Consider the following 11374-nt stretch of genomic DNA (forward strand, 5'->3'; position numbering starts at 1 on the left):
TCATCAATCCCCAAAATTCCCTTAAAGCCCCTTACTAAATTACAAAAGATCATCCCATTATCAACCTAGTAAAATCACTAGAAGACAAACTACGTAGTTCTTATTGTATATTCTTTGACCACATTGTTCTGAATACCAACATGGACTTTGTTAAAACTTGAAAGCAAGGTTTGCAATCTCGGTATCGGGTACTGTATCGAAATCTTATCAGTTCACTATGGTACGGTACACCCCTGTACAAAAATAGCTCTCTAACCATTTTTCTCGATTCTTATCTCAGTATGCCTCAATACAGATTGGTATGCCTCGGTACGGACCGGTATGGGCCTAGGTGCAGGGCGGTACAGGACGGTATGGAGCTTGTACCCGCTTGAAATTAAGTTTTGTACCAATTTTCTCCCGGTATTATACGGGGTGGTACAGCAAACCATGCTTGAAAAGCTTTCGCCAACTACTTTCATTCCCTCCCGCATGTTGACATGTTGTCATTGGATGTTCGGCACCTTGGAATCAAATAATGGTCTTACAAGCCTTGAGCTGGTACGTGACAGACCAATCAGCCCCAGTCATGACAAATCAGGACCAAACCACCTTGTCAACTATATTAAGGTCAATTAATCCCAAACTAGCTCTGAACCACAAAAGAGTGCCAGTTTAAGGGGTTTCTTTACCCCCTTCTCCACCATTTTGAAAAGGGAACAAGCAAAAAGAGAATGGTGGAGGTCCCTACAACCTGATTTTGGACAATTCAAGCTGAGATCTATGAATATTTCAGGATAGTACAAGCTACTAGCTTGGTAAACATTCTCTCTATCCCTTATTTTAGTTATTTAAACATCCAAGATCAAATCATTGTTAAATTGAGGAAAATATTTTAAGGATTATGTTGAAGGAAGATTTACTAATGTGCAATCACTGAATTCATGACTTGGAGCATGAACCTCAGACTAAAATCACAAAAACTTGGTTTTCGGTTGAACCCTAAAAGGTTGGCTTCTAGTAAAATAACTGTTTATTTTTGACATGGTTATGCTTTCTATGTATCTTTAACTGCAAGCCGTGTAACGTTGCATGATAAACTGGCAATGCAGAAGCTTTGACACACATTTTGAATAGGATGACACACTCAAATCAATATTTGCAGAAACACAGCATCAAAGACATGAGGAAAAGAACAAAGAAGAAGATTGAAACAGTCCCTAAATTGGGTGGACCAGCCATATCAAATTGTATGGATCAATTCTCTTCATCAGTGTGGTGTGCAATGCAAAACGTATCATACCAGCCAGCTGTCACTATGGTACCAATATCAAGATTTTACTCCTTGCCTTCATTGTTATCAAGGCAACAATGACATCTCCTAATTAACAGCATTTTACAACAGCTACATAACCCTTGATAATAGAAAGAAAATCTTTGCAACTCTAGTTTCTTTGGCAGTGGTATCACCACATCTCTCTTTTCACAGCCTTACCCAGATTCCAGCAACAACATTGAACCCATGAATCCTTTAATTCTGGCATCTTTCATCTGCATAAATCATTTATTATAAAGCAGCAAGCCATAAAGGAATAAACTAGTGATTCTTCACAAGGCTTTGCCTAATAGGCTGATATTGTATCTGTAACAATGAAATCCCTATTTAATTTCTTCTTTTAATCACTCTTCAGCCATAAAAACTCCTACTTTGCGATAATGGACCTCGATCCCCCTCAGTATGAACATGACCTCCAAAGGTATTTAGGTAATACCATGCTTCGACTAACCATATCACAATCTGATTTATCAGGATTACAATTCAAAAGAGGACAGCTAGACAAGAAAAATGTATAGCTCAGCCTTTTTGTAACCATTTTTTTCAAGTTAGAGGCCTATAGAAGGTTGGTCCAAAACAAAACAACTACTCCACGCCAAACAAACTTTCAAATCAAAAACCACAGAGCCAATCATGGTAAAATCCCTAATTTTCCTATACAACCATCCAATAATCCACGGTAAAAAAAAAAGCACCTAGTTGAAAACCCTTCTCTCTCTTTTCAATCCTCATAACAATCTTCCTTCAAGCAATCCACCCAGCACAGAATCCTCGCAACAACGCCAAAAACTGTTTCTCCTCAAATCAACTGTAACGAGTTTGAGTCTTTCTTGGATCAAAACCATTTTAGAACTCGTCCAATTTTCGCCAAGCAAACATCAATGCCAAACCATTAACACCATTAACACTCGTCCATTCTTCGGACAAAGCCCAATGAGAAGACAATCACAAAAAGAAAGAAACAGCATAAAAAGCACTGAAATCCATCAAGAAGGTTGGAGCAATGGGAGGGTCAAGAACACCACCTTTTGCTGCAGAACATCCGGTGGGTCGAAGATCTCCGACATCCCCACAGTACCCACATCTTCTCTGTACGACAGCTTCTCCGCGTAACCCAAAGACATGGCTCTCTCCCCCCTTCTCCTCTCTACTCAAAAATCTCGCTAAACCCTTCTCTCTCTAGGGTTTGGATTCTTCTCCCAAGGGAAAGCTCGGAAAAGGGACGAGAGAGGCGAAGGTCTTCCGTTTCTTCCTCTCACTTAGGCTCTGTCCGCCCGGAAAACCGGAAGACTCCGGCTGGCGAATTCATACAACGGAAACGGGTTGGATCCGGTCCGCTCAAGCCCCGTTCAGAGCCTTTTTCCACAAAAACTTCTTCTAGAAGGTTTTCTTGTCGTTTCTTGGAGGGGAGGGGAGGGGAGATATGACGGCATTTGTGAATGGGCGGCGTTGCGTCGTCGGGGAGGGGTGGGGACTTTTTACCGGTCTCTCTTTCTTTTTTTTCTTCTTTTTCTCTTTTTTTTTTTTTTCTTTTTTTTTTTTTCGGCTTTGGTGGTTCCTCATACAATATTTGCATAAATACATCTAATAAAATCAAAAATTACGAACTTACATAGTGCCTGAAGCAACTCCTCCTCTTCTAACCATAAGATATACACTGAATGATTAGCCGCATAGGCAGCCACCCAGTCGACAGCTCTATTGGCCTCTTTAAATATATATTTGGAAGCTCTGTTTTCGATCTCTTTTGTGAAAACTTAATTACATTCTTGACGGATAGGGTCCATAAAAACTAACAGTTGCTATTAGCTGCTTGCATGATAGATAATATATTTTTATTTTTTAATCTTTTATAAATTTTTTTATAGAAAAAAATTTTTCTACACTGTTTGTTTTCATGTTTCTTATTTATCAAGCATGTATCTCGGTGCATCGCTATAAAATTAAGCAACTGTGATTAATACACAGTGTAAGAAATAGTTTCTCCATTTAAGGATGTAGCATGCAGACAAGGTGCATCATGGCTTGGCTTACACCTTATTTATGAGGAGACCGCTCAATTTAGGAGAATTTTCTGAACTATGTAATAGTTTTTGATTTGATTGAAAGTTGGTTCAGAAGCTAATATCATTATTATTGAATATCCTTTTTGATTTGAGTTGTTGGAGAAAGGGGAGAGGTCACTTCTCCGCGGCCAATATGTTGGATGAGAATTAGTAAACTTATTGGCTTGAAAGAACGGTAAATTATAATTGATTGCATGGGCTTTCCGAGCCATATTGGAATTCATGCTGGATGATTAGAGATAAATGTTGACTCTCCAGAGACAATTGAAGTGGCATCAACAATCGGTATTTCTTGTTGGCCTGTTTAGATGAAGTATATTCTTATTGCATTAATTGTCATCCAATTAGGGATAGGTGGATAGAAATACAACTGATTTTTTTTTTATATATGAGTGTTGTTAAGGGGAAAAACATCGCCATACTTCGGTGAGCAGACCCCCCCGAGCGGGGGTCGACCAAGCAGACCCCTTCGGACGGAGGTCGACCGAGCAGACCCCCCTTGATGGCTTGAGATTACCTTCTCTCCAGACGGTTGAAAGGTTACATCTTATGTTTGGCAGCAATTAATGCGTATGGGCTGTGCAGACACTTGATTCACTCAACAATTAAAACGTATGGCCTCCATCACCTACGGACATCGAGCCTCTTACGGCAAATACGCATGCCTACAAATGATGGCATGACTCCTCGACGGCTTAAGGCTTCAGCCTGATCTTGTACAATGATAGCATTGACTTACATGATCGAGCATTAATGACCAATTGTACAAACAGACAACCTGCTCTATCACACCACAGGTAACCCGGCAGGAAAGCGGGACGCAATGGTGACTTCGAGTTCACCACGAGGTCCCCCTTCTCCCAGCAAATTGAAGATGAGCCGGTCCCGCCAAGATTCAAGATGCCTCAGGTGGAGCCCTACAACGGCAGGACCGACCCCCTCGACCACCTGGAAAGCTATCGGGCCTTAATGGCCCTACAGGGAGCCTCGGAGGCTCTCTTTGTAAAGTCTTTCCAGCAACACTCCGAGGAGCAGCCCGGCTCTGGTTTACTGGGCTAAAGCTTAGCACCGTCTCCTCCTTCGAACAGCTCGGCAGGCAGTTCGCCAGCACTTTTGCTGCCAGCCGACCTCAGCGGCGGACCTCCGACTCCCTCCTCGACATAAAACAAAAGGAGGGAGAATCTCTCAGGGAATACCTGGACCGTTTCATTGCTGCAACATGGGAAGTCCGGGAGCTTGACCAGTCAATTGCCATGTCGGCACTGAAGACTGGAGCCCGGTCTTATAGATTCCTCTTCTCCATCGAGAAGAACTTCCCCACTGACCTCACAGAGATGTTGGTTCGGGCGCGAAAGTACGCAAAAGCCGAGGAAGCGATGGCTTCCAGGCGGAGCGGGGTCGAGCAGACATCTAAGAAACAGAAAAGGCGTCGTGAGGACCGTGGCCGCCCCAGAAGCCCGTCCCCGCGTCGAGCCGAGCGCCCGCCTCGCCTGAAGCACCTACCCCGGCTGCAAGGACCGCCTCGGCAAAGGTCCCCTTCTCGCCTGAGGCCACCAATACGGCCCCGCACACCCAACGGGAGGTACGAAAATTACACTCCCCTCACTGCTCCCCGGACCGAGATCCTTATGGAGATCGAGGGCCGGGACTACTTCCGACCCCCGCCCCCAAGGCGGGATCCCGGGGCCTGGCGTAACCTCCGAAAGTACTGCCGCTTCCACCGGGACCACGGCCATGACACGGAGGAATGCTTCCAGCTCCGGGACGAGATTGAAGCACTCATTCGCCGAGGAGTGCTCGACCGGTTCGTGCGGAACCGGCCCGCAGGAAGGCCAGCGGAGAATCCCCCACAGCCCAAAGATCCAAATGCCAACAGGCCCATCGCCGGCACCATCAACACCATCCGAGGCGGGGCCTCGGTTGGAGGAGCTCTAGAGGGAGGAACCACCCCGAAGCGCTTGCGCGCCTCGGAGGCCATCTCATTCTCAGATGAGGACCTAAAGGGAGTTGAAACTCCCCATGACGATGCTGTGGTCGTCTCTATGGTTGTGAACAAATTTGATGTAAAACGTGTTTTGATTGATAATGAAAGCTCGGCGAACGTTTTGTACTTTGATGCCTATTCCAGAATGGGGATGACGGAAAAGCAGCTGCGGAGGATGAACGCCCCGCTGGTCGGCTTCACTGGGGACTCGGTCCCAGTAGAGGGCGAGGTCGACCTCCTAGTCACGGTCGGACTCGCCCCCCGGAGAGCACCGTGAAGATGGATTTCCTCGTGGTGCACCTGCCCTCAGCTTATAATGCCATCCTCGGGCGACCAGGGCTCAACGCTCTCCGAGCCATAGTCTCGACCCGCCACTTGCTCATGCGATTTCCCACCAGCCAAGGAGTCGGCGAAGTTCGTGGGGAACAAACGGTAGCCAGACGGTGCTACATGCGACCCATGAGGCAAGGCAGCCGGCCGAGGCGTCGATTTCAACAACAGACAAGTCCTCGGCCGAAACCCTAGAGGCACGGGTCGGCCCTCAGAAGAATAGGGTAGAGCCTGGCGAGCTGCTCGTTCAAATTCCCCTGCAAGAAAATTCCCCCGAACTAACTGTGCAGGTCGGCTCCGGCCTTGACACCCGCGAGAGGGATCACCTCATCAGCTTCCTGCAAAGCAACATGGATGTCTTCGCCTGGTCGCCTGCAGATATGCCAGGGATAGACCCTGAGGTCGCGGTCCACCGGCTTCAGGTGAAGCCCTGCAAGCCCGTGCGGCAAAAGAAGCGAAGCACCGCTCCAGAACGACAACGAGCGATCGCCGAGGAAGTCGACAAACTCCTCAAGGCCGGCTTCATCCGGGAGATATCCTATCCGGAGTGGCTCGCCAATGTGGTCCTCGTCAAAAAAGCCAGCGGAAAATGGCGCATGTGCGTGGACTACACCGACCTGAACAAGGCCTGCCCGAAGGACAGCTTTTCACTCCCCAGCATTGATCAGCTCGTGGACTCCACCTCGGGACACGAGCTGTTGACATTTATGGACGCCTTCTCCGGATACAACCAGATCCGGATGGCACCGGAGGACGAGGAAAAGACGGCCTTCATCACCGGCGGGCTACCTACTGCTACAAGGTGATGCCCTTCGGCTTAAAGAATGCTGGAGCAACTTATCAGAGGCTGGTCAGCCAAATCTTCAAAGATCAGATAGGTCGAAACATGGAGGTCTATGTAGACGGCATGCTGGTGAAGAGCAAAATGGCGCAAAACCATGTGGCCGACCTCAGCGAAGCATTCTCCATACTCCGAAAGTACCGAATGAAGCTCAATCCGGCCAAATATGCGTTCGGAGTCACCTCGGGCAAGTTCCTTGGCTTCGTAATCACACAGCGGGGAATCGAGGCCAACCCCGAGAAGATCCGAGCGCTCTAGGAGATGACGCCGCCAAGGACAGTGAAGGAAGTGCAGCGGCTTACGGGCCGGGTCGCAGCCCTCGAAAGATTCGTCTTCCGATCGGTCGAGCGCTGCCTCCCGTTCTTTGCGGCTCTCAAGAAGCCAAAAGACTTTCTATGGTCGGCCCAATGTCAGCAGGCTTTTGAGGAGCTCAAGCGTCTTCTTGCCTCTCCTCCGCTACTCACGAAGCCTCAACAGGGCGAGCTCCTCTACTTGTATTTAGCCGTCTCTCCTATAGCTGTGAGCTCGGTCCTGGTCTGGGAGGAGAGCAAGCTCCAAAAGCCGGTATATTACACAAGTCGGGTCTTGAGGGATGCTGAGACCCGATACACCAAGCTCGAGAAGACAGCCTACGCCTTGGTCGTTTCAGCCCGGAGGCTCCGACCCTATTTTCAAGTTCACACTGTGGCCGTACTGACCGACCAACCGGTGAAGCAGATCCTGCAGCGATCAGATCGTGCCGGTCGGGTTACCAAATGGGCCATCGAGCTTGGGGAGTTCGACCTCGAGTATCGACCCAGGCCGGCGATCAAGGCACAGGCACTCGCCGACTTCATAGTCGAGTGCACCGTGCCGGACGAGCCTGAGCCCGAGCTAGCGCCGGCGGAGCAGATTCCGAACTCGACATGGACCCTGCATGTTGATGGTTCTTCGAACTCGGGGGGTAGCAGAGCGGGCCTCATCCTCACCAGTCCAGATGGAGTGGTCGCCGAGCAGGCCCTGCGCTTCGAATTCTCCGCCTCCAACAATGCAGCAGAGTACGAAGCACTTGTCGCCGGGCTCAAGTTGGCCAAGGAGCTAAGAGTGAAGGACCTAAGGGCCTTCAGCGACTCCCAGTTGGTCGTGAACCAGATCTTGGGTGATTTCGAAGCCAAAGAGCCCACGATGCAAGAATATCTTCGGAAAGTGCGGGATCTCACCTCGACTCTGAACTCCTTCCACATCCAACACATCGCCAGAACGGAGAACCTCAGAGCAGATCAACTATCAAAGCTGGCGTCTTTCCGCATGAGCGAGCTTCCGAAGGCAGCAGCGCTGGAGTATCTTCAAAAATCCAGCACAGAGGAGCCCGAGCCGGCCCTTTGCATCGAAGTTGAGCCGAGCTGGATGGATGAGCTCGTCAACTACTTGCAGGATGAAGCCCTCCCCAGCGATGAGCATGAGGCCCGCCGGGTGAAGCGCTTGGCTGCCCGGTACATATTGCACGAGGGTAAGCTCTATCGAAGATCCTTTACCTCTCCCCTCCTCAGGTGCCTTCGCCCGACAGAGGTGGACTATGCGATGCGCGAGGTCCACGAGGGGATCTGCGGGAATCATCTGGGGGGACGAGCGTTAGCGCACAAGATTTTGCGCTAAGGCTACTACTGGCCAACACTCCAGAAAGATACTCTGGATTTCGTCCGAAGGTGTGACCGATGCCAGAGGAACGCCAATGTCCAACGCCGGCCCTCGGCCCTGCTGACCTCGATCAGTTCCCCCTGGCCGTTTGCCCAATGGGGAATCGACATCTTGGGGCCGTTCTCCCTGGCGACCGGGCAAAGGAAATTCCTAGTCGTCTCCATCGATTATTTCACTAAATGGGTGGAGGCCGAGCCGCTTGCCCGGATCACCGAGCAGAAGATGCGAGACTTCATCTGGAAGTCGATAATTTGCAGATTCGGATTCCCCCGCGTCCTCATATCAGACAACAGTCGTCAGTTCGACAACGCCCGTTTCAGAAAATTCTGCTCCGAGCTTGGCATCGATCACCGCTTCACCTCGGTCGCGCATCCACAAACAAATGGAGAAACCGAGGTAACAAATCGTACTATTTTGCAGGGGCTCAAGGCCAGACTCGACCAGTCCAAGGGGCAGTGGGTCGAAGACCTGTACAACATCCTGTGGGCTTACCGGACCACGTTCCGCGTACCCACCGGCGAAACTCCTTTCAATCTGACGTACGGGACAGAAGCCGTCATCTCCCTGGAGATCGGGCTTCCCTCTCCAAGGGTGGAGCATTTTGACGCTAGCTCCAGCTCCTCGCAGCTCAGAATAATCTGGACCTAATCGAGGAGACCAGGGAAGCTGCCCGAGTTCGCATGGCAAGATACCAGCAAAAGATGGCGCAATACTACAACGCCAGGGTCAAGGTTAAATCCTTCAAAGCGGGGGACCTTGTCCTTAGGAGGGCAGAAGCATCCCAACCAACCGAGCGAGGGAAGCTGGCCCCGAACTGGGAGGGACCCTACCAGATCGCGCGCGTCCAGCGACCTGGAGCATACAAGCTGAGATCTCTTGACGGGACTCCCATTCCACACAGCTGGAGTTCCGAAAACCTCCGGGTGTACTACCAATAGTGTCCCAAAGGGTCCTCCGTATCAATTATAAGTCTCACCTTGCTACAATGATTTATTCGCAATTGCTTAGTTGTGATAAAATTCTCCTGATGTCTACATGCTGACTTCCAGACGACCCGGCCCAGCTCGTATATACGATCCTGCTTGGGCACAAATAGAACCAAGCAAAGCCGGGCGCCTCAGCCAAAATTCAGAACGCCGATCTCCATCGATCTCCATCATCTATCGAGCTCGGCTCGATCTTCATCAGTCATCGAGCTCGGCTCGACCTTCATCAGGTATCGAGCTCGGCTCGATCTCCACCAACCATCGAGCTCGGCTCGATCTCCATCAGCTATCGAGCTCGACTCGATCTCCATCAGTCATCGAGCTCGGCTCGATCTCCATTAGCTATCGAGCTCGGCTCGATCTCCGCCAAGCTCGGCTCGACCTCCATCAGGTATCGAGCTCGGCTCGATCTCCACCAACCATCGAGCTCGGCTCGATCTCCATCAGCTATCGAGCTCGGCTCGATCTCCATCAGTCATCGAGCTCGGCTCGATCTCCATTAGCTATCGAGCTCGGCTCGATCTCCGCCGACCATCGAGCTCGGCTCGATCTCCGCCGACCATCGAGCTCGGCTCGATCTCCGCCGACCATCGAGCTCGGCTCGATCTCCGCCGACCATCGAGCTCGGCTCGATCTCCATTAGCTATCGAGCTCGGCTCGATCTCCACCAACCATTGAGCTCGGCTCGATCTTCATCAGTCCTCGAGCTCGGCTCGACCTCCATCAGGTATCGAGCTCGGCTCGATCTCCACCAACCATCGAGCTCGGCTCGATCTCCATCAGTCATCGAGCTCGGCTTGATCTCCATTAGCTATCGAGCTCGGCTCGGTCTCCGCCGACCATCGAGCTCGGCTCGATCTCCATCGGTCATCGAGCTCGGCTCGATCTCCATCAGCTATCGAGCTCGGCTCGATCTCCACCAACCATCGAGCTCGGCTCGATCTCCATCAGCTATCGAGCTCGGCTCGATCTCCATCAGTCATCGAGCTCGGCTCGATCTTCATTAGCTATCGAGCTCGGCTCGATCTCCACCGACCATCGAGCTCGGCTCGATCTCCATCGGTCATCGAGCTCGGCTCGATCTCCATCGGTCATCGAGCTCGGCTCGATCTCCACCAACCGTCGAGCTCGGCTCGATCTCCATCAGCTATCGAGCTCACCTCGATCTCCATCAAATACCTCGACTACGGTCGGGATGCCCCGATACTTTGGGATGATGGAGCACCCTCGTGGTCTCCCCGAAAATGTTCGTGGTCATCCAACAGCTCGAGATGCGGTCCTCTATCGAGCTCGGCTCGATCTCCACCGATTATCGGGCTCGGCTCGGTCCTCGCCGACCATTGATCCGGGCACCCCGAAGCCAGTGGTAGCTCCATGTGCAAGCTCAAAAGGCTACGGCCCCGTGCGTTGGATTAAACTCGGGGCCGCCCTCTACGAACAGTTCGCGGCTCGGGGCGTGCAGCCCCAACAAGGTACGTTTTGATTGGCGCCTACCTTGTTCATTACACGTTTCGTTCATTTTCGTGTCGGATGCTTTTACTGGAAGTACTCCGGCCAATATCGGGGTCCTCCGCCGAGTCGATTACAAATATAGTTGAACGCGCCTACTTAAGCCATAGGTCAGTCTTTCGACCGCTCGGTGAAATGTAACCCCGAGCTCGGAGGGTCTGATTCGGGCTGCAAGCTAGCTGCTTGATACGATGATTAGAGCAAGGCGCCCCACGGCCGAGGCCCTGAGCTTTGCGGCCGTGAAACTCCAACCTAGACCTAAGAGCTCGACGGGCTCGGGCGTCTTTTCGATCTAGCGCCTCAGCAGCCCGGAAGTCCGAGCAACAAAGTCTTAGAGGAACGATGGTTAGAAAGTGTACTATAGTCAACGAAAATTGAAAAACTTTCATTCAAAAGCCAAGACCAAGTACAAAATTGCCTCGGCCGTGCGGTAGACACAAGCCGACTCCATTACAAAAGAAAAAGGAAAAGAAAAAGCACGACTAAGAGGCGGCCGTGGGGGCATCTCCGGTCGAGATCTCCCCGGGCTCGACTTCAACGCCCCAGCTTCGGTCCCTCCGGCAGTGGTCTCGGGCTCGCCGCCTTCAATGCCTCTAGACACGACCTCGGGAGTGGCTCCCCGAGTGGCCTCCGTGGTGGCCTCCGTAGCAACCTCTCCGGTCGCCT

At 51.0% G+C, this 11374-nt stretch overlaps 2 protein-coding genes across 5 annotated transcripts in view; one reads left to right on the plus strand and one right to left on the minus strand.

The window, feature by feature from the left end:
• SRT1 (sirtuin 1) overlaps window positions 1-2831 on the minus strand; it is a 39181-nt gene extending 36350 nt beyond the window's left edge. For all 4 annotated transcript variants that reach the window (XM_088715274.1, XM_039120660.2, XM_088715273.1 and 1 more), the window contains exon 1: window positions 2341-2831. In XM_088715274.1, the coding sequence (XP_088571400.1) occupies window positions 2341-2439 (99 nt within the window). In that variant the 5' untranslated portion in view covers window positions 2440-2831. The remainder of the gene's footprint in view (window positions 1-2340) is intronic.
• A 3966-nt stretch (window positions 2832-6797) lies between these two features.
• On the plus strand, window positions 6798-8171 carry LOC120105176 (uncharacterized). The gene is made up of 2 exons (XM_039117415.1): window positions 6798-7461; window positions 7570-8171. Exons 1-2 carry the CDS (start codon window positions 6798-6800, stop codon window positions 8169-8171), a joined length of 1266 nt encoding a protein of 421 aa, XP_038973343.1.
• The last annotated feature ends 3203 nt before the right edge of the window (window positions 8172-11374 follow it).

This window comes from Phoenix dactylifera, chromosome 2 (genome assembly GCF_051530095.1).
Source record: "Phoenix dactylifera cultivar Ajwa chromosome 2, Ajwa_hap1_PhDact_Kaust_v1.1, whole genome shotgun sequence".
Taxonomy (NCBI): Eukaryota; Viridiplantae; Streptophyta; class Magnoliopsida; order Arecales; family Arecaceae; genus Phoenix; species Phoenix dactylifera.

Coding starts and splice junctions, on each gene's coding strand:
- LOC120105176 (XM_039117415.1), top strand. CDS start 6,798: ATGACGCCGCCAAGGACAGTGAAGGAAGTGCAGCGGCTTACGGGCCGG. Junction 7,462..7,569: donor ATGGACCCTGCATGTTGATG/GTTCTTCGAACT, acceptor CCAACAATGCAG/CAGAGTACGAAGCACTTGTC.